This window comes from Mauremys reevesii, linkage group 12, assembly GCF_016161935.1.
Source record: "Mauremys reevesii isolate NIE-2019 linkage group 12, ASM1616193v1, whole genome shotgun sequence".
NCBI classification, from domain to species: Eukaryota; Metazoa; Chordata; order Testudines; family Geoemydidae; genus Mauremys; species Mauremys reevesii.
In genome coordinates, this window is record NC_052634.1 from 33045840 (window position 1) to 33067604 (window position 21765).

The 21765-nt window shown below is 58.3% G+C and overlaps 1 protein-coding gene and 3 non-coding genes across 4 annotated transcripts; 2 read left to right on the top strand and 2 right to left on the bottom strand.

Annotated features, from left to right (window-relative positions):
- Nucleotides 1–434: 434 nt before the first annotated feature.
- Nucleotides 435–827, top strand: LOC120375381 (cysteine-rich tail protein 1-like). The gene has a single exon (XM_039496002.1). It carries the CDS (start codon nucleotides 435–437, stop codon nucleotides 825–827), a length of 393 nt encoding a protein of 130 aa, XP_039351936.1.
- A 9588-nt stretch (nucleotides 828–10415) lies between these two features.
- On the bottom strand, nucleotides 10416–10497 carry TRNAS-CGA. Its single transcript has one exon. It is a non-coding gene; the product is annotated as a tRNA-Ser (tRNA).
- A 2757-nt stretch (nucleotides 10498–13254) lies between these two features.
- Nucleotides 13255–13328, bottom strand: TRNAT-AGU. The gene has a single exon. It is a non-coding gene; the product is annotated as a tRNA-Thr (tRNA).
- Nucleotides 13329–19080: 5752 nt separating this feature from the next.
- TRNAS-CGA lies at nucleotides 19081–19162 on the top strand. The gene has a single exon. It is a non-coding gene; the product is annotated as a tRNA-Ser (tRNA).
- The last annotated feature ends 2603 nt before the right edge of the window (nucleotides 19163–21765 follow it).

Consider the following 21765-nt stretch of genomic DNA (forward strand, 5'->3'; position numbering starts at 1 on the left):
GCTGTGCAGAGCCCTGCCCAGGCCTGTCCAGTGACCCGCCCACCCTCTCCCTGGGTTAATGGCGTCTCTCTCCCCCAGGAGCTGGACACCGCTGTGCAGAGCCCTGCCCAGGCCTGTCCAGTGACCTGCCCACCCTCTCCCTGGGTTAATGGCGTCTCTCTCCCCCAGGAGCTGGACACCGCTGTGCAGAGCCCTGCCCAGGCCTGTCCAGTGACCTGCCCACCCTCTCCCTGGGTTAATGGCGTCTCTCTCCCCCAGCAGCTGGGAAGATCTGCGGCCGCCCAGAGAAGTGAGCTGGGGCCGAGCCCGTTGGCCTGGGGCAGGGTGCCCCGTGGATGGGCGCGGTGCAGACTTAGCTCCCTCTGTCGTAGTTTGCCAGCACGAGAGGACCTGTGAGAGCTCGTCTTGCCGCGGGGAACATGCAGCGTGGTGGAATGGCTGTTGAGAACCCCTACGCCAGCGTGAATGTCCATCTCGAGAACAGCTTCATTAAGCGCTACCTGGGGGAGGAGCCACCCTCGCCCACTGTCGTTGTTAATCCCGGGGCCGTGCCCACCTCCCCAGCCCCAGAGCAGCTGAGCGGTGCCAGTAAATCGGTGCCACTGGGTAGTTGGGATGGTTCAAAAGTCCTGAAGCGGAAGTCCAGGGCCCTGCCGTATAACCCATATGGCAGCCTGGAGCTGCTGAACGACGCTTCCTCGGCCCTGCCCTACACCATCGAGCTAGACAAGCACCAGAAGAGCCCTGGGGTGGGCACGGACAGTGGCTGCTGCTGCTGCTGTAAGTGCTGCCCCCGCTGCCGGAAATGCTGCTGTGTCGTCTCCTAACCCCACGAGCCCTGACCCCTTGCCACACCCGGACCGGCACCGGGCTGGCCCTGCTGAGACGTCGGCCTGAGCCAGCCTCCTTAAGGAGCTGGGATCCTGCAGCAAGGGGGGCTGGGATGGACAGCCCCAGCTATGGTGCCCATCCTAGCAGGAACGGTGGGACGCCTCGGGGGGCAACCGGAGCCCACAGCAGCCTTGCAGATTCCTGAGACTCTCCGTGACCTTTGGCTCTCTCGGGGATGCTGGGCGTGGGGAGGTGGGGGTGACTATTTTTGCCCCGGTTGCTGGGTGGCTTTCTAGACCTTGTTTATCCTATGGAAAGTGAGCTCAGGTGCCAGGGTGATGGGCATGTAGCAGTGATGTGCTGCCAGGATCGTGGCCAGGCCTCGGGGGAGTTGCAAGATGTGCTGATGAAGCCTGGAGTGCCTCGTGCAGTGCCCTGTGGTGGAAACTCGACCGCTTGCTCCCACTTCCTGTCTGGCTGGGGAACAGCCCTGATGCAACAGGCCGTGCAGCCGTGCTGACCCCCAGCCAGACAAAGACATGCCCGGGTATCACCCATTGGAGAAGCGAGAACCTGAGCTTGGGGGGACCTGAGCGGTGTTTTATGGGTGCTTGTGGATTCTCACTGCCCCTCCCCGTGGCTGGGGCATGCCGGTACAGTCTCGCGTGCCTCTTGATTCTGTGGGGAAATGGCCTTGCAAACCAAGGCCTTGTCTGCACACAACAGTCATGGTAATGTGGTACAATTCTCTGGTGTGGCTGCAGGTAGACTGGCGGACAGGTGCTCACACTGGCCTAGCATTCCGGTAGGGGAAGGGTATGAGCTCTACTGGTACGAAGCACCTGGGTCCTGCTCTAGCTGTGTCCACGCTAGCACTTGGGCTGGTAGAACTGGGTAGGTAACGCTCACGCCCCTGACCCATGCGATTGAGAGGTACAAACTCTGTTTGCTAAGCAGGCTGGAATGAGGATCCTGCCAGTCCCTGCCTGCTCACCCGCCCGACAAAAGAAGGAAACACCCCCCGGAAAAACAAACAAACGAAACCGCTTGGAGAACGTGCTGGGCTCTGCTCTGGGGACGTGCCATGGCTGGACACGTTGGCCTCTGGCTCTGAACTCACAGTGGTAGGAGACTCTTCTGACACCTCACCCACCTCGGTGCTGGGGCCTGGCTGGCAGGAGCTGCTTTCCAGGGCTTGGGTGCAGCGCAGGCAGGGGCTGGGCATTTGTACCCCCAGCTTGGTCTGGAGAGGGGGCAGCAGGCCAGCCCTGCTCTACGTGGCACTAACACCGGCTTTTGGTGTTAGTGCCAGTGCTGCTGCGGGACTAGGGCAGGCTGCAGAGGAGGGTTCAGAATGAAACAGGGAGGGGAGGGGAGGGAGTGGGACAAGGGGTGTGGAGTCCTGGACCTGCCAGACTCCAAGACACTGGGGTTGTCAGCTAGCCAGGAATAGGGTGTAATGAAGTCATTGGGTCTGCTCCCTTGGGGGAGTTTCTGAAGCAGAAGCCCCAGCCCTGATGTGGGGGGCAGGGCCATGGGGAGTAGCGGTGCTGGGCAGGGGGGCGCCAGCTGGCTGGGGAATGAGAAGGGGAATGAAGCAGCCCCTCTCTGCCGTTTACACTGGGCGCCCCTTCCCATGCTTTGCAGCCGGCTGATTGCTGCTCTGCAGCTTGTCAGTGGCACCCCAGACTTGGCTTTCCTGCCAGGCGTGCTCTGTGCAAGGCCAAGGGGTTTGCACGTGAAACCTGAACCAGACCCAGTGTTGTCCTTCATAAACAGCCCCATGCAGCGCTGGTCCTAGCGGCTGCAGCTGCCGGCTCTGACCTGCCTCACAGGTGAGTTTCTCCTCTAGACAAGGGTGTTTCTCTTGCAGCAGCTACACTGTGTAAGTGCTGGCACAGCCGGGGTCCAGGGGCTTTGGGGCACGGTGGTAAAACTCCCCGAGCCCTGTGCTAGCGCTTGCCCCATTGCTAGACCTGCTGCATCACGGGCCACTGTCTCTGGGGCAAGCGCCCTGACTGAGTGGTGCTGCAGCAGCGGGAGGGACCATGCCCAGGGTCCTAGGTGCAGAATCTCGGCTTGCCCGGCTAGGAAGAGTCTAACCGTTGTGTAGGCTGGGTAGAATCCAGCTTTTATTTGTGATCTCTACTGATAGTATCAATGTTTGTTAGTAAGAATATTTTTAGTTTTATTGATTTAAATTTTCACAGTAGGGGAGGTTATTGGAGGGCCAGAAAATGGAAGGTCAGAGAATTATTTCATGACAGTAGATGATGAGATTCAAAAAGTTAAAGGTTTATAACCATTCAAACACAAATTGTTGACGTGTACAAAGTAAAGGCAATGTAAGAGAAATGCTGCGTTGAGATAAGGTGATCTGTACATTTGGGGTATTACCCAGGGAAATAGGTTTGGTCATTTGGGTGTGTATGGTGAAATGGATGGTCATGGATATCTACCGATAAAAGTCTTATCCCTCCGAGCCTGTTCTGAGAGGTGTGAACAGCCCGGCCCACCCGCTTGATGTGTGCTGACTCAGACCTAATGATGTTCACTGCTGATCACTGTAGCAGAAACACCCAGCTAATATTTGCTCACCCTAACCCTAGCTGCCTCCCAGATATCCCCAGGTACCCAAAGCTCCCACTGGCTCCTGCCCGGCTGCCAGAACTTCCCCAGGAATGTTTCCAGCCCAGAACTCTGCAGCAGGGGACGGTGGAATGGAAACTCCCTGGGATGCTGGTTCCATGCGGTGGGACCAAGGAGCCATGCTGCAGAGCTCCAGCTCGTTGTGGCCTTTTCTCAAGTGCACGGAGCCCCAGGATTGCCCGCAAGGAGCGACCCAGCAGCCCATCTGTGCCTCCACTCTCTCAGCTGCGTCACTCCCTCCCCTCCAGGTAATCGAGAGCAATAGGCCAGTTGTACTCCAACTAGTGCCTCTGAAGACCAGTTTGTCCCTTCCCAGGCGAGTGTGAACGCTCCGTCCCTGGATCACAAGCTGCAGTGTAAAGAGCATTGCATGGGGTGGCTACAGGACTGCCCTTGCTGGGACACGGCTGCACAGGTCCTGTCTGTAACATGGCTGTGGGAGGGCCCAGTTCCCAGCAGGGCTCACTCTGGACCCGGTTAAAGCCGGGGTCTGGTTTGATTGCACCTAAAGTGTGCTCAAGCCTTGGGCTGTCCACGGTCCTGCTGCTCCACAGAGCGCCTGTGCTGGGAATGGGGCTCTGGCTCTGCCCGTGCTCTCGGACCCAGGTTATCCCAGCCTGTGCGGAGCCAGTGAATCAGGATTTCACGAGTTGGCTCCGGTGGCTGCTGAACATTGCCTGGGCCCGCTGAGAAATCTGGCAGTTCCTGGTGCCCCTGTCACTGTTGCTGTGACCAGTGTCCAGCACTTGTGTTATTTCTCTGACGCTGCTCCGCTCCCCCCTCCCCTCCCCGGCTTTGTCACATAGGCCACAGGTCTGTTTGGAGCTCAGCTGGGATGGGGAGGGGAGCGGAAGCTCAGTGACTCTGGATGGAATAGGGGTTACCGGTTCCTCCCCCAGGATGGGGAGGGCTAGCAGGCTCCCAGGGGCTAGATAGGGTGCCCAGATGCCCCGATTTTCTAGGGACAGCCCCGATATTTGGGGTTTTGTCTTATGTAGGCACCTATTACCCCCCACCCCCTGTCCTGATTGTTCACACTTGCTGCCTGGTCACCCTAGGGCTAGAGCAGTGTCTCCAACCCTTTTACACCCAGGGTCACTTTTTGAATGTAAGGGCAACCGAGGACCTGTCCTGCCCCTTCCCCAAGGGCCTGCCCCACTCACTCCATCCCCCCCCCATCGCTCACTCTCCCCTACCCTCCTTCACTTTCACCAGGCTGGGGTAGGGGTGCAGGAGGAGGTGCAGGCTCTGGGCTGAGCCTGGGGCAGGGAGTTGGGGTGCAGGAGGGAGTGTAGGGTGTGGGCTCTGGGAGGAAGCATGCGTGCAGGAGGGGGCTCCTGACGGGTCCAAGAGGGGGCACGGGGCGCTGGCTCTGGGGGTGGGTTTGGGGTGCAGGAGGGGCATGGGGTGCTGGGGTGGGTTTGGAGTGCCGGCGGGGCCACGGGGTGCTGGGGGTGGGTTTGTGGTGCAGGAGGGGGCACGGGGCTCTGGGGTGGGTTTGGGGTGCAGGAGGGGCACGGGGCGCTGGCTCTGGGGTGGGTTTGGGGTGCAGGAGGGGCACGGGCGCTGGCTCTGGGGGTGGGTTTGGGGTGCAGGAGGGGGCACGGGGCGCTGGCTCTGGGAGTGGGTTTGGGGTGCAGGAGGGGGCACGGGGCGCTGGCTCTGGGGGTGGGTTTGGGGTGCAGGAGGGGGCACGGGGCGCTGGCTCTGGGGGGGGGTTTGGGGTGCAGGAGGGGGCATGGGGCGCTGGCTCTGGGGGTGGGTTTGGGGTGCAGGTGGGGGCACGGGGCGCTGGCTCTGGAGGCACTTCCCTCTAGTGGCTTCTGGTCGGCGGGATAGCCGAACTAAGGCAGGCTCCCTGCCTGCCCTGGCCCCACTCAGGCACATTGGCACCTCCTCACCGTCACAGACTCCACCCGTCCACCCTGCCAGCCAGTAACGCTCCACGTGGCCACGCTGCTCCCGGAAGGGGCCAACGTGCCCCTGGGGGGTCTCTGTGTGCTGCCTCTCTCTGCAGGCATGGCCCCCGCAGCTCCCATTGGCCACAGCTCCCTTTTCCCAGCCAATGGGAGCTGTGGGGGCGGTGCTTGCAGTCAGAAGCTGCAAACAGAGGACCCCCCCGGCTCCCATGGGGGCATGCTGCGCTGGCCGCTTCTGGGAGCGGCGTGGGGCCACAGCAGGCAGGGACCCCCACTGCGCCGCTGTGGCCAGAGATCGCGATCGATTGGGAGAGTCCCCAGGATCGACCAGTGGATGGTGATTGATGGGCTGGTGACCACTGGGCTAGAGAATGGGACACGAGGCCGTCCCCTTCCAGGGCACTGGCTGAGATCCATCCCTGGGGCAGGGGGACTGGCTGGCTGCTGGGGGTTAGGGAATGAGCTATGGGGCCTTGCCCCTCTAGGGCACCAGTTCCAACCTGGCCATGTGACTAACAGCTGTTCTCATCACTGAGCTGTTCGGGGCGGTGGAGAAGGGTTTGCTCTGGGGTTGGTCCAGCTCCCAGGGGCTGCTGCCGACACCATAAAAAGCTTTGCACACGTGGCACTGATGGCCCCGTATTGGCATCCTCAGCAGAGACCAAGAACTGAACAGGCCACACAGACTCAACTCTGCCCTCTAGAGGTGGCGTCTGTGTTTGTGGGGCAGCGTTTGGCTGGCTTGCCCGATCCCGGCTGCTCTGAGCGGGCAGGAGCTGGGCGCCTGTGGCTCGCCGGTCGGCACCGTGACGCCGCACGTGCTGCCCTTCGCTCCGTTTGTTCAAACGTTGCCTGGGAGGCTGCACCGTGGAGCTGGAAGTGCTGGGCACAGTTCTGCTGCCAGCTTTCCCGGCGATGATTAAACCAAGCTCACCCCGTACCGGTGCCGAGGGCTGGGGCAGGCAGGCGGGGAAGAAACAAGGCTGGATCCCTCAGGCTGTGCAGAGCCACAGACTCTCCCGGCTCGAGCAATGGCCCACGCTGTGTGGGGGGTGCGGAGCTGGTGCTGGCACTGCCTGTGGGTGCTGCCCCTGGGCAGTGAGAGGTGAACTACAGCTCTGGGCTGCTTCATGCTGCTGTAGGCAGCCGTCCGGGTCCCATGACAGCCCCTCCCAAGGGCCAGGGCCGGTGCGCTGGAGGGGTCACGGGGGCACCAGCCCTGCGGCTCTTTTTAGTCACTGTCAAGGAGCTATGGCAGTTGTTGCCCTGGATTGAAGTTCCCCTGTTACCCAGCCACTGCACCCGCCCCTTTGGCACCGAGGGGCTTTGCTGGGATACACCCACCTGGCTCCCTCCGCCACACCCAAGCCAGAGCTCTGCAGCAAGTGTCTCAGGTGTCCTCTCCCCCAGGCTGGGACCCCCCTCGGGCTGCAGTCCCTGCCCAAGCCAGAGCCCTGGGGAGCCCTCAGCCAACCCAGCCCTGCTGTGAGGAGCTCAGCTGGCAGCCCCACCTCAGCATGGGCAGCACGCGCCCCACCTCTCATCTTCACTTTCACGTTAGCTCCACCAGAAAAGTGCCTAGGGCCTGGAATGTGCCCTGCCCAGCCCTCAGCTGGCATCTCTGGCTGGGAGCGGGGGCTCCTGTCGCTCTGATCCAGAGTCTGCCACACACATCGCGCCCAGCCCCCACCTACTCCTGCCTCGACTCCCCCCAGCCCAGCCCCCACCTGCTCCCCATACCTCCCGCCAGCCCCCACCTACTCCTGCCTCGACTCCCCCCAGCCCAGCCCCCACCTGCTCCCCATACCTCCCGCCAGCCCCACCTACTCCTGCCTCGACTCCCAGCCCAGCCCCACCTGCTCCCCATACCTCCCGCCAGCCCCCACCTACTCCTGCCCCGACTCCCAGCCCAGCCCCACCTGCTCCCCATACCTCCCGCCAGCCCCACCTACTCCTGCCTCGACTCCCCAGCCCAGCCCCACCTGCTCCCCATACCTCCTGCCAGCCCCCACCTACTCCTGCCTCGACTCCCAGCCCAGCCCCACCTGCTCCCCATACCTCCCGCCGGCCCCCACCTACTCCTGCCTCGACTCCCCCAGCCCCGCCCCCACCAGCTCCCCCAACCACCCCCCCGCCCCCACCTGCTCCCCCTTGTTATATCCTTGGGGGCAGCCGGTTTAGGAAGAAATCACTTGAGGCCAGAGAGCAGACAGCTAACAAAACTACCATTTTATTTACAGACACAGAGAGCTCACTCAGCCGGCTGAAGCTGGCTGAGCTATCCCCTAATAATCTAACTCAGTTGCCATAGGAACAAACACCATGACAACCAAATACACAACACTAAAGACACAAAAGCTAAGCAGAAATCGGGTCAGTGCGAGTCCTGGCCTGTCCCCGCAGAAAGGTGAACCCCCTCTGTGGCTGGAGTGAGCTCCTCTAAGCCGACCTGCGCCAGGTAGTGCTCATTGTGAAAATGTTTCCTCTGACGGTTGGGAAAACGGGACCAGCGGTGCTCAGGCCGGCTGAGACAATTAAAATCTCCGCCCCCCAAACCAAACATCATGCAGCCCAGAGGAAGGGAGCCTTTGATCTTCCCTCTCATGCCTTAACTGGGGACCATACACACTAATAGAGCAGTAACCAGTGCCAGAGCACAAAGCCCACCAGTAATGCCCTCCCTGGTCGGAGCTCCAGCCCCTTCTGTACTCGCACCGCCAATGTGAAGAACAAGACTCCAGCCCCATCATTCTTCCCTGGCCAGGAGGCCCTTCCTCCAATCACCCTCTGCCCATCAAGCTACCCTAGAGTTGTTAATGTGCATTTCCTGAACACCCACCATGGCCAAGCCCAGCTGCTCCAAGGCACTGAACATCAAGAACCTCCTCCTGGGCCCCCAAATCCCTGCCACCTTCCACACGGCCACTTTTACAGATGCCCCTTCCCTGGTACTGCCCTCGCTCAGCTGCACAGAGGAGTTTTCACCCCCAGTCCCTGCCTGTCACTGCCCAGCAGCCCTCTGGCACCATTCCTGAGGGTCACCCTGCCTTGCTCTCTGCCTGCCATGTTGGGAAAGACAGCTCCCATCTCTCCTTGGTAAAGGGCAGGTGGGCCAACTAGGGGCAGAAGCCCATTTGATGTTTTCCTACTGCAGAGCCCAAGCTCAGGGACTCACCTTCAGGGCCACCCAGAGGGGAGGCAAGTGGGGCAATTTGCCCCAGGCCCTGCAGGGGCCCCATGAGAATACAGTATTGCCACTTTTTTTTAATAAGGGGCCCCCAAAATTGCTTTGACCCAGGCGCCCTCAATCCTCTAGGGCAGCCCTGCTCATCTTTGGCGCAGACACCACTGTGCTTCCAGAGAACAAGCTGCCCCTGCACAAAAAGGGATGAAGGAACCTGCCAAAGCCTGGGATTGAACCAGGAACCTTTAGATCTTCAGTTTAAGGCTCTCCCAACCAAGCTACTTTAGCAGCTGCGTGATGGTATTTTGGCCTGGTGCTTCTCTGCCCGGGAGGTTTTTGCAGCAGTTGCACACAAACAGGACGTCATTGGGAGCGGCCCATGAAGACAAGACTCGCTTTTGCCTGCCTTGCTCAGCTTGACTTGCTGCCTCACCCTGTTCCTGCCCTAGTGCCCGGGCTGACCTGGTGGTGGAAGGGGACTGGGGGCCAGTGGCACGGGGAGGAAGTTGAGCTGGACCCTGAGCTAGACTAGACCCTGGCAGTGAGAGTCTGGCCACCACTTGCCGCCCCACCCTGTTGTCCTGGCTTCCCCCACTGGGCGTCATTTCGGGAGGGAAGTGGGGCTTCTGCCTCCCCTCCCCAATTTTCACACCACAGAGGAGTGGTGCAGGAGGGGAAACGAACGGCTGCTCCACACCCCCACCGGAGGAACCCGGCGCCCTTAGCTGTGGGGAGTAAGAAGTGGCTGTTGGCTGACAGGGCCTGTCCCCGAGGAGCTGGAACAGCAGCTGCCGCCTCCCCCTCGGCTCCAGGCTGTGGGAAATGCTCATTGCCTGGCTGCATGGGCGGCTGCTGCTCCGTGCTCTGGAGAGCGTCTGTATTGCTCTGTCAACCCCCCGTCTTCACTGAGCCAGTCTGGTAAGGTCCCAAGTGCCCCCTCCGGCCTGGCAACTGAGAGTCTGTGCAGACATCAGCCCCCCTGCCAGCCCCACAGGCAGCAGCAGTGCCAGCCCCCCAGCACCACAGGGGCACTCGATGCACTTCCTGAGGGGAAATGGCTCCTTGGCATCCAGCTGCTAGAGTGAGAGCCAGGAGAGAGCAGTGTCTGGCTCACCTTGGGGGAGAGAAGAGACCTGGTGAGTGCGGATCTCCCTCAGCCTCCCCCGCAAGGCTGGTCAGTTGTATTGTCACTGTGATAGTCGGTGCTTCCCTTCAGGGCCGGCCCTAGAGGGGTCTGGGACAAATCCCCCCTTTCCTCCCCAGGCCCTGCCCCCCACTCCACCCCTTCCCCCAAGCCCCCACCCCTGTCCCATCTCTTCCCACCCTGCATCTTCCTGCCCCATTCCTCTCCCTCCCCCACCTCTTCCTGCTCCTCCCCATCCCCCGCCCAGCGCCTCCCTCACCCCACTGAACAGCTGGTCACTGGCAGGTGGGAGGGGCTGAAGGGGAAGAGGAGGAGCTTGTCGGCAAGGCCTGTAGTGGCAGGGGGCGGGGGCAGCTGGCTGCCAGTGGGCGCTGAGCACCTAGTTTTCCTCTGTTGGTTCTGCAGCCCCGTAGCTCCCATGGAGTCGCTGACTCGGCTCCTGTCACACCCTAGAGAGAGGAGCAGAACCAGGGCTATGGCTGATCTATGGGGCACTAGGTGAGTGGCAGAGGCTTCAGGCGCTGAGAGTTTGCCTGACCCCTCAGGGACACAGTGTGAGGGGGTGTCCCAGGCATCTCGATGAAAGGAGCAGAACAGAATTTACTTGGGGTGGGGAGAGAATTGAGAGTGTCTCAGGGGGTTGTACAGAGGTATTGCCCGGGTGAGAGACTGGCTAAAACACAGGCCTCGCTGTGAGCAGGATTTGAACCTGCGCAGGGGAACCCTATTGGGTTTCGACTCCAACGCCTTAACCACTCGGCCATCACAGCTGTGAGCACAAAACTGCCCCAATGCCAGAGAAACTGGTAAAGAATCCCAATGCCCAGGCGTGAAGTCATCTAACTACAGGATTCCCACCGCAAACCTGGCTCCCAAAGCACAGGGGGGATTTGGGTTTGTTCTCTTTGCTTAGCCATGTGCAGTCGCCCAGAGAGCGCGTTTAAAAGTCTCCCCTCCCACAGAGCGGGAAGGGGAAATGATTCTCAACTTGGAGCCTGATGTAGGGTGACCAGACGTCCCGATTTTATCGGGACTGTCCCGATATTTGCCTGTTTGTCCCACGTCCCGACTGATGTTTGGTCGGGACACTGGACAAACAAACAATTTTGCCCTCTGCTCTGGCGCACAGGCAGAGCCCGGAGGGTCACTCACCCCCCCCGACTCCGCCCCCTCCTTCCCCCATTGGATCCCTCCCCAAATCCCCGCACTGGCCCTGCCCCCAGCCCCACCCCATCACTGCCCCATTGGATCCCTCCCCAAATCCTCGCCCTGGCCCTGCCTCTTCCCCAAGCAGGCGGCATCCTCCCCCCTCCCAGGTTTGCACACGGGCCGTGGCCATGGCCGGGAGAGCAGCATGGAGGCTGCTCCAGCCCTGGAGCCTGTGGGGCAGCGCAGTGGGGCTGCGGGCAGTGCGGAGCGGGCAGGACCCATGTGGGCGGGGGGCAGAGACACACGTGGGGCAGACACGCTCCTGCCGGGAGGGCCCGGGCCCGGCTGCCTGGCTCGCCCCTTGCCCGGGAGCTGCAGGAGGGACCCGGAGCGCGGCTCGGCTGCAGAGCTCAGAGCCCAGGCTGGGCCCAGGAGCGAGGGGATGGGGGAGCTGGGGGTGTATCGGGGGTTGGAGCCGAGAGTTGGGTGGAGACGGGGCTGTGCCACTGCCGCCTGGCGGGGGGGGGGGGGAGCCTCCAGCTTTTTTTTTTTTGCTCTGCCCCCCGTGTCCCGATATTTCATCTTTGACATCTGGTCACCCCAGCCTGGTGTGAATGAGGATGTCTGGACCAAGGGGCCAGGGACTGGCCTTTGCTAGAGAAACCACTGTCAAGTTTGAGCCAATTAGGACAAGTCAGCAAATAAGAACAACCTCAGGTCTCAGTAACTGCTGCAGGTAGCAAAGTCCTACAGGGAGCAGTTTCTGGCACTACACCTGCCCAGCTCTGCTCCCCAGCTCTTCTCGGGCTCCTGCTCTCTCCTTAGCTCCACCCCACTCTGGCCCAGGCAGCTCCAGCTCCCACAGAGGATGGGACCCCCTGGCCTGGTGACTCCCTCATTACACTGCCTGGCCTGTCAGTGCGGCTAACTTGGAGCTTTGGCCTCTCCCCATTGCCCCTGGGGACTGTCAGTCTCAGGGTCCTGATTTCCCATTGGCCCTTCCCCCTTCTACTGGGACTGGGAACTAGCCAACCAAAAAACCCACTAAGTTTTAGTAAGGGGCCAACAGTCCCTTACACGAGCCAGCCCTGTGAGGGTCACTGATGTGCAGAGAAGGCAGCATGAGCTGGTCCCATGGTTTAACGGGCAGCACTCAGGTCTTTGAATCCTGCAATCTGAGTTCAAATCTCAGTGGGACTTTGTGGTAAAGCCCTGGAGCTCACAGTGCTCAACTTCCCTGTCTCCAGTGGTAGGAGAACAAGTCTTTCCCTTCTGGCTGTGGTGGGTCAGGGCTCTAGAGCTGGGTACTGGTGTCTTAGGGTTGGGATTCTCAGGGCTTTACCTGGTGCTTGCCACTGTGCTTGAAGGGAGCAGGTGGGAGCCCAGCACTTCTCCTCCTCTGGGCACGTAGAGCAGAGGCAGCTGGTGCTGACTGCTCCAAGGGAAGGCTTAAAAGCAGTGGAGATCAGGGCAAGAGGAGGGGAGGACCATGCCTATGTGTGGCCAGCAGACAGCCAGAGAGACTCCCTACCATGCCAAACCCCCACAGACCAGCATGCAGGGCAGCTGCTGATGTTCTGTGGCCAACATCAGAAGAGGGTAGGAAAGCAGGGCCAGCCCCCTGGTGGGGCCTCTTACCGTTCCCACTCCAGGTGCTCACTTTGGCAGTGGAGCCACCCATTTTCTCTGGCAAGTCAGGAATGGCAAAGGCGAGACTGGAAGCACCTGGGGCTCATGCCCCAGCCTTTGTGACGCCCACCCCCCAACTCCTTCCCGGAGCTCTAGTTGAAGGCAGAGCATTGGCCTGAGCGGCCAAGAAGAGGTTCCAGCCCTGAAGGGAGCAGGACTTGCAGCACAAAGTGAGCACAACCATGAGGGGACTCAACTCCTGAATCATCCGATCCACAGGGAGATGCTTCATCCTTTAGGCCACATGATGAGGGGGTCTAAGCTCTTCTTTGGAAAAGCCGGACACTGTGTTTCTCAGGACATGGTGCCACGCTCTGGGACTTCTCCCCTAATTGCTCCATTTTTCATCAACAATAACATGAAAAGTGAAAGGACAGTCATTCTCCATTTCCTGCAAGCCCTGCAGAGAACCCTCTAGAAGGGGCTCTGTGCACAGATATCCCCAGTGAATCTCATGGGCGCATGACACAGGCTCTCCTGTCACAGCAAATTGCAGCCGGAGCAACCTCCTTGCCAATGCCAATAGCCTTTTGATCAACTCCAGACTGAGGATTTGATTCTCTCCAACGCTCTGCTGGAAAGAAGCCTTTTCCTTCACAAGCAATTACTTGGATTGTCAAGGGAGGTCTCTTCTGTTTCCTAGGAAGGCACAGGAAAATGTGAGCAGAGGAGACAAAAGCTATAGAACAAGGCACCACTGGGAGTTGAACCGAGGATCTCCTGTTTACTAGACAGGTGCTTTAGCCTACTAAGCCATGGTGCCTTCCCCAAGAAGATATTTGCAACCATTCTACTTGACGGTCCAAGACTAAACCTTCAAATTCCAAAGTAAAAATGTTCCCCATTTCCCTCAAGACTTGCAGACCTTGAGCAGGCTGGCTCAGTGCACAGAAAGCCACAGCTGAGCTGACAAAGGGCTTCTAACATGTGCTTCTCCCACCAGCTGCTGTGATCAGATACTGATTAGTGCTCTGTGTTTTAGTCACAGCAACTTCAGCTCAACTCTGAGACATGGTAACCTTTCCATCAGCTCCAGATTTACCACTTAACACTTTCCAAGACTTAGCTGCAAGGAAGGTTCTCTGTGTCTTGAACAAGCACTTACAAGGATTGTGCAGTAAGGTCTTTTCTTTTTATGAGAAGAAATAAAATAAAAGAAAGGAGCCTGAAAAAAAGCCAGGTTCAGCAAGGAAGAACTAGCAGGCAAAGCCAGGATCTCCTGGTGAGGTGGAAGGCTCTTCAGCCAGCTCTTCCCAAAGATCACTATCTAGAGGCCACTTCCCACAGAGACCGATTATGGTTACAGACCCATCCTGAAATTAGAGCAGGATATTTTAAAGCTTATTCTCACAGTAAACTAACACAATTCAACCATGTCGGCACAGAGGAGAAAGCACTCCTTCATTTCACAGTTACTGCTACTGATCTCACTGACAAACTTCCTTTTCTCAGGGCTGCTCCCAGCACTTTAGGGAGTTTTTCCTCTTCTCCCTTCCAGCTGTGGTTACGGGACTGCAGCAGCTCCCCAGATGGCCAGCTTTGCTCTTTCACTTACATCCTTCTCTTCTCTGGCTGAAGCTGTGTTTGCCACCAGTTTAATCCATAGCTGAGACCTCAGGTACCAGCAGCTAGTTACAAAGGCTCAATTCCCATCACCATCAGTGGGAGGTTCTCCTGGGCTGTAGGATTTGGCCCATGGACAGTCAAGGTGCTACAACAGCTACATTCTTACACGCTGAGTCCTGCAGCCTATTACCAAACTGCTCTGCCATAGTCTGCAGGGGGCCTGACTTGCTGAGAATCTGGCAGAAGAGAGACCCTGGAGCAGAGAAGGAAAATGTCCTCAGCAGTCACAGCTGGCAGGAGCAGCAAAGACTGAGAATCAGACACACTTTTTCATCAGGGCAGTAAATGTGCACAACCCCCTGATATATTCTCAATTCACGCCTCCTCCCAAGGAAGCCCTATTCTGCTCTATTACACTCTCATGGGATGAGAGGGAAGGTCCTCTCATGGATAAATAACTGGTTACAAGGTAGGAATAAATGGTGAGTTTTCAAAATGCAGAGAGGTCAATAGTGGTGTCCCCCCCGGGGGGTCTGGGACAAGTACTATTCAACATATTCATAAATGATCTGGAAAAAAGGGTGAACAGCGAGGTGGCTAAATTTGCAGATGATCCAAAACTACTCAGGAAAGTTAAGTCCAAAGCAGCCTGCGAAGAGTTACAGAAAGAGCTCACAAAACTGGGTGAAAGGGCAACAAAATGGCAGATTTGTTGATAAATGCAAAGTGATGCACATTGGAAAACATAATCCCAACTATACATATAAAATGTCGAGGCCAAAAATAGCTGTTGCCACTCAAGAGGGATTTTGGAGTCACTGCGGATAGTTCTCTGAGAACATCCACTCAATGTGCAACGACGGTGAAAAGAGCAAAGAGAATCTTGGGAATCATTAAGAAAGGGCTAGAGAATAAGACAGAAAATATCATATTGCTTATGGCCCCCCACATGCATTGGCCTCCCCTCAGGCAGGGGACTTATAGGCCCTTCTGCTAGTTGGTGTTGGCAGCAGCAAGGGCTGGGTTCAATGCCTAGGGGAGGAGAGCAGCAGAGAGGGAGGAGGAGAAAGAGTCCCGAGAGGGAAGCAATGAGAGCAGAGTGCAAACCAACCATCTGAGGGTCTCACAGGAGTCCTGAAATAACAGTAGCTCCAGGTCCCATCAGGGCTGCCCGGAGGGTAAGTGGGGCAACGTCAACTACAAAAATGCTACACATCTAGAGATAGCATAATTCTAATCAGCCAATCAGAACCTCTCCACAGACCCCTTACACGACTACCTTTCTACAATATTGGCTGCAAATATAGAATAGTGGTTTCAACGGTGATCTATACAGTTACAGATTATGTCAATAACATCACAGGAGGTGACACGGCATCAGTGAGACTGATGTTGGAATAGCCTCCAGTTTTGGTGTCCTCATTTGAAAAAGATGTTGTGAAATTGGAGCTGGGTCAGCAAAGAGCCATTAAATGTTCTGAGGGCTGGAGAAAAATGCCTTCTAGTGAGCTATTGAAAGAGCTTAACGCATTTAGCTTATAAAAAGAAGATTGGCAGGTGACTTCATTGAAGTCTTGAAGTGTCTTAATGGAGAGAAAAGATTGGGTATTAAAGGGCTCTTTAATCGAGCAGAGAAAGACATAACAAGACCCAATGGCTGGAAGGTGGAAAGACATATTACATATTATAACTGAGGCACAAATATTCAGCAGCGAGGATAATTCACCACAGGAACAAGCTACCAAGGAAAATGGTGGATTCTCCATCTCCTGATGTCATTTAATGAAAACTAGATGCCTTTCTGGAATGTGTTTGCCCCAAAAGTAGCTCTTGTGTCATACAGGAGGCCTGTGATATGCAGGGGGTCAGATTAGATGCTCTAATGGTCTCTTCTGGCCATCAAGTCGACTAATTTCTGAAAAACTGAGTGTAGCATTGGGAGCAGCGTCTGATGTTTTCCTGTCTAGCCGGCTTGCTTCCCAGAACGAACGCTCCTTGAGTGGGGTGATCCACAGGGAGTAGCTCAAACCTCCACAGTGCCTGGGCAGGGGCAGGACATTAGCCCAGCAAGGGAGGGGTGTGGCAGTGACATCACAAAGGCTTTTTGCAGGACCTCAGACTATTGGTCGAAGGTGGTGGGGAGGTGGTGACCTCACAGAGAGATGCTGACATCAGCCAGGCAGGACAGGGGCGAGGGGCCAGGGAAACCTCAGAGACCCCTGTGGCTTTGCTTCAGCAAGTCTCCTTCTCCAGGTCTCTCTTTGAGGACTGAGAGAGTATTCGGGTTCACGGACGTGAGCGCCAGGAGGAACCTCTTTTGAGTTTTCTCCTTCCCTTTTAGTGATTTTACTAGAAAACAGCCGTCCCTGTTTAGAAGGTAAGAGCCTCCTCGAGGTTTGAAACCTGTTCAGTCTGATCCATCTGGTGACAGTTGAATTCTAGGCATGGAAAACACGAGCTTAAGGAGGCAGAATTTTATTCCGCACCTGGGATTTTGTCCCTTAGAATCACTGGGGATATTAGGGTTTGTCCTTTTTGTTTCACCTTTTCCTCCATCCATCCCTCCCTCCTTTCTCTTTGTCTCTTGCTCCTTTCACCTGTTCCCCTCCCAACACCAGGAGCGAGGTGTGTGTGTGTGTGTGTGTGTGTGTGTTGCGGGGGAGTGCTTGGCAGCTCCCACTGTGGGAGGTCCACCCAAAAATGTGGGGCTGAAATTGTGCTCGGGCAGTGATCCAACCAGTGACCTGGGCCATCCTTTGGGCTCTCTGGTGAGAACCCTCAGCTTCCCGTCCTCAGTCTCTACCCTGATTGGCTGAGCAGGGGGTTATTGACAGGGAGGAGACTCAGGTCCTTGTTGTTCTCTTTTAAGACCAAGGAAATAAGTCATAACCTGTCATATGTTTGATGAATTTTGCTGCTTCTCTGCATTAATTGTCTCTGAGCAGTTCATGATTCTCTCTAACATTGCAGTTCTCCTCAAATACTTGCTGAATAATTACTGTGCACTGTTGTTGGTCTGGAGCTCATCTGAGAGCACTTTACTCAGGTCATTCAATGGATGAAGTTCAAGATCTGATGGTTAGTTTGAAAATCAGGGCTCTTGGGTCCTATTCCCAACTCTGCCACTGCCTGGCTGTGTGACCTAAGACAAGTCAATTCTCCTTTCTCAGCCTTATTTTTCTCCCTCTTTCAAGTAGGGATAATAATGATCCTCTCCTACCCACCTCAACACAGTCACTCTTCCCCAACACACTCACTATCTCTCCCCACACACAGTCTCCACACTGCAGTTGAAAAGCAGCTGGCAATCTAGTAGGATGCCCATGGAACATTACACCATCGGACCAGCCCATGCTGCTGTCTCTGTGCATCGGTGACCCTCACGGGGCCGGCTTGTGTAAGGGACTGTTGGCCCCTTACTAAAACTTAGTGGGGGGGTTGGTTGGCTAATTCCCAGCACCAATAGAAGGGGGAAGGGCCAATGGGAAATCAGGCCCCTGAGACTGACAGTCCCCAGGGGCAATGGGGAGAGGCCAAAGCTCCAAGGTAGCCGCACTGACAGGCCAGGCAGTGTAATGAGGGAGTCACCAGGCCAGGGGGACCCATCCTCCGTGGGAGCTGGAACTGCCTGGGCCAGAGTGGGGCAGAGCTAAGGAGAGAGCAGGAGCCCGAGAAGAGCCGGGGAGCAGAGCTGTGCAGGTGTAGTGCCAGAAACTGCTCCCTGTAGGACTTTGCTACCTGCAGCAGTTACTGAGACCTGAGGTTGTTCTTATTTGCTGACTTGTCCTAATTGGCTCAAACTTGACAGTGGTTTCTCTAGCAAAGGCCAGTCCCTGGCCCCTTGGTCCAGACATCCTCATTCACATCAGGCTGGGGTGACCAGATGTCAAAGATGAAATATCAGGACGTGGGGGCGGAGCAAAAAAAAAAAAAAAGCCGGTGGCGGAGCCAAAAAAAAAGAGCCGGCGGCTCCCCCACACCACCAGGCGGCAGTGACACAGCCCCATCTCCACCCAACTCTCGGCTCTGACCACCGATACACCCCCAGCTCCCCCATCCCCTCGCTCCTGGGCCCAGCCTGGGCTCCGAGCTCTGCAGCCGAGCCGAGCTCCAGGTCCCTCCTGCAGCTCCCGGGCAAGGGGCGAACCAGGCAGCCGGGCCCTCCCGGCAGGAGCGTGTCTGCCCCACGTGTGTCTCCGCCCCCCTGCCTACATGGGTCCTGCCCGCTCCGCACTGCCCCCAGCCCCACTGCGCTGCCCCACAGGCTCCAGGGCTGGAGCAGCCTCCATGCTGCGCTCCCGGCCATGGCCATGGCCCGTGTGCAAACCTGGGAGGGAGGAGGATGCTGCCTGCTTGGGGAAGAGGCAGGGCCAGGGCGAGGATTTGGGGAGGGATCCAATGGGGCAGTAAGGTGGTGGGGCTGGGGGCAGGGCCAGGGCGGGGATGTGGGGAGGGCCTGAATGGGGCAGTGAGGGGTGGGGCTGGGGCAGGGCCAGGGTGGGGATTTGGGGAGGGCTCCAATGGGGCAGTGAGGGGTGGGGCTGGGGGCAGGGCCAGGGCGAGGATTTGCCGAGGGATCCAATGGGGCAGTGAGGTGGTGGGGCTGGGGTCAGGGCCGGGGGGGGGAGTTGGGGAGGGATCCAATGGGGGAAGGAGGGGGTGGGGCTGGGGGCAGGGCCAGGGCGGGGATTTGGGGAGGGGCGTCTGGTCACCCTACATCAGGCTTCAAGTTAAGAATCATTTCCCCTTCCCGCTCTGTGGGAGGGGAGACTGTTAAACGCGCTCTCTGTGCGACTGCACATGGCTAAGCAAAGGGAACAAACCCCCAATCCCCCCTGTGCTTTGGGAGCCAGGTTTGCGGTGGGAATCCTGTAGGTCAGATGACTTCACACCTGGGCATTGTGATTCTTTACCAGTTTCTCTGGCATTGGGGCAGTTTTGTGCTCACAGCTGTGATGGCCGAGTGGTTAAGGCGTTGGAGTCGAAATCCAATAGGGTTCCCCTGCGCAGGTTCAAATCCTGCTCACAGCGAGGTCTGTGTTTTAGCCAGTCCCTCACCCGGGCAACACCTCTGTCCAACCCCCTGAGACACTGTCAATTCTCTCCCCACCCCAAGTAAATCCTGTTCTGCTCCTTTCATAGAGATCCCTGGGACACCCCCTCACACTGTGTCCCTGAGGGGTCCGGCAAACTCTCAGCGCCTGAAGCCTCTGCCACTCACCTGGTGCCCCATAGATCAGCCATAGCCCTGGTTCTGCTCCTCTCTCTAGAGTGCGAAAGGAGCCAAGTCAGCGACTCCATGGGAGCTACGGGGCTGCAGAACCAACAGAGGAAAACTAGGTGCTCAGCGCCCACTGGCAGCCAGCTCCCCCCCCCCCCACTACAGGCCTTGCCGACAAGCTCCTCCTCTTCCCCTTCAGCCCCTCCCACCTGCCAGTGATCAGCTGTTCAGTGGGGTGCAGGAGGCACTGGGCGTGGATGGAGAGGAGCAGGGACAGTAAGAGGTGGGGGAGGGAGAGGAATGGGGCAGGAAGGTGCAGGCCAGGAAGAAATGGCACCAGGATGATCCCCTGGTGGCCACTCGCAGGCCTGGGTGCTCACCGCTCCCCATTTTTCCAGGGAGACCCCTAGTGTGCCAGCCCTTCTTGAGGTCACCATCTCTCTGCCAGGGTCAAGCCGCAGACTCCTCCACCCCTGGGACTGCTCGCTGCAATCCCCCGGGGGACCCTGTTACTGCAGAGTCCTTCTCACTGGTCACACACTCCCAGGGGTGAATCGCCCCTTCATTTTACTGCTCCCCAGTCACTTACTGCAGGAAGCGCCGTCCACGGGGTGCCGTCGATCCCACCGCTGCCACCAGTTGTCACGGAGTGTGGGGGAGTCCGGCCCTGCACCCCTCTTCCTGGGACTCACAGTGACTCTCAGCCAGCCAGTAAAACAGAAGGTTTATTGGACAACAGGAACACAGGATACAGCCCAGCTTGTGGGCACAGCCAGGACCCCTCAATCTGGTCCTTATGGAGATTCAGGGAGCATAGATCCCAGCTTGGGATTCCCTGAATTCCACCACCCAGCCCCAAAACTGAAACTGACCCAAACCCTCTCCAGCAGGCTCTCTTCACTTTGTGCAGCTTCCCGAGCAGAGCTGTTTACTCCCCCTGCCTGACTCAGGTTACAGGCTCAGGTACAGACCATCACCTAAAGTCACCCCCTGCTCTCCCATCCCCCACACAAACAGATACTACTGAATCACGCCCTCACTCCCGACCCGCAGCCCCCTGGGCTCCCCGCTAAACTTCCCCATCACTGCGCTGCTGGTGCCCCTCAGTCCTGACCCGCAGCCCCTGCTATCCCAGTCCTGACCTCCAGACTCACAGCTCTGCTGGTGCCCCTCACTCCTGACCTGCAGCCCCCTGTGTTCCCTCCAGCTCTGCTGGTGCCCCTCACTCCTGACCCACAGCCCCCTGTGTTCCCTCCAGCTCTGATGGTGCCCCTCACTCCCGACCCGCAGCCCCTGCTATCCCAGTCCTGACCTCCAGACTCACAGCTCTGCTGGTGCCCCTCACTCCCGACCTGCAGCCCCCTGGGTTCCCTCCAGCTCTGATGGTGCCCCTCACTCCTGACCCGCAGCCCCCTGGGTTCCCTCCAGCTCTGACGGTGCCCCTCACTCCCGACCCGCAGCCCCCTGGGCTCCCTCCATCTCTGACGGTGCCCCTCACTCCCGACCCGCAGCCCCTGCAATCCCACTCCTGACCTCCAGACTCTCAGCTCTGCTGGTGCCCCTCACTCCCGACCCGCAGCCCCCTGGGTTCCCTCCAGCTTTGACGGTGCCCCTCACTCCCGACCCGCAGCCCCTGCAATCCCACTCCTGACCTCCAGACTCACAGCTCTGCTGGTGCCCCTCTGTCACGGACTCACAGATTGTGCCCACTCATGGCCCCGTGCGGTCCATGGGGGGTGCCCCTTTCAGTGCGACAGCCCTTCTCGGGGGTCCACTCTCTCTCGGGGTCAGGCCCCCCACCTCCTGGAGCCGCACCTCTCTGAGCCTTAGCACGTCTGTCTCTGCCGTGGGCCCCCTCAGGGAGTCCATGCGCTGTGGACTCCCTGGGCCTCCTCACACGCGAAGGGGTTGATGCCCCCTGTTCTCTAGCCCGGAGTGACTCTCAGCCAGCATAAAACAGGAGGGTTTATTGAGAGTTGAACCCAGCACAGGAAACTCTCAGGGCCTCAGGCCTGGCCTCCCTCAGCCCAGCACATCCCAGTCCCCCTGCATCCACGGGGGCTCTGCCTGCTTCCCCTCACCAGCCCCGAGCCCCCCTGCTTCCCAGCTGGGCCTCCAATATCCCCGGCCTCAAGCCCCCTCTGTCCATTGTCTTCTCTCCAGGTAAACAGGGTCGTACACAGGAAGGCCTGGGTCTCCTCTCCTCTCAGCCTCCTCTGGCCCCTCTGGCTGGAACCGGCTGGTCAGGTCACGGGGTCCTCTTCCCGCAGCCCATTGTCCCCCACTGCCCAAAACCAGCTGTGACTCCTGAGCTGGGTCTCCGGGTCACCAGGTCACTAGTCGCTGGGGTCTCCGTCTTCCAGGCCCTCAGCTGGGGTCCCTCGTCCCTCTCTGGTCCTCTGTAACAACAAAC

What these genes read in the sequence shown, in the direction of transcription:
- LOC120375381 (XM_039496002.1), top strand. Translation starts at nt 435, where the DNA reads ATGGCTGTTGAGAACCCCTACGCCAGCGTGAATGTCCATCTCGAGAAC.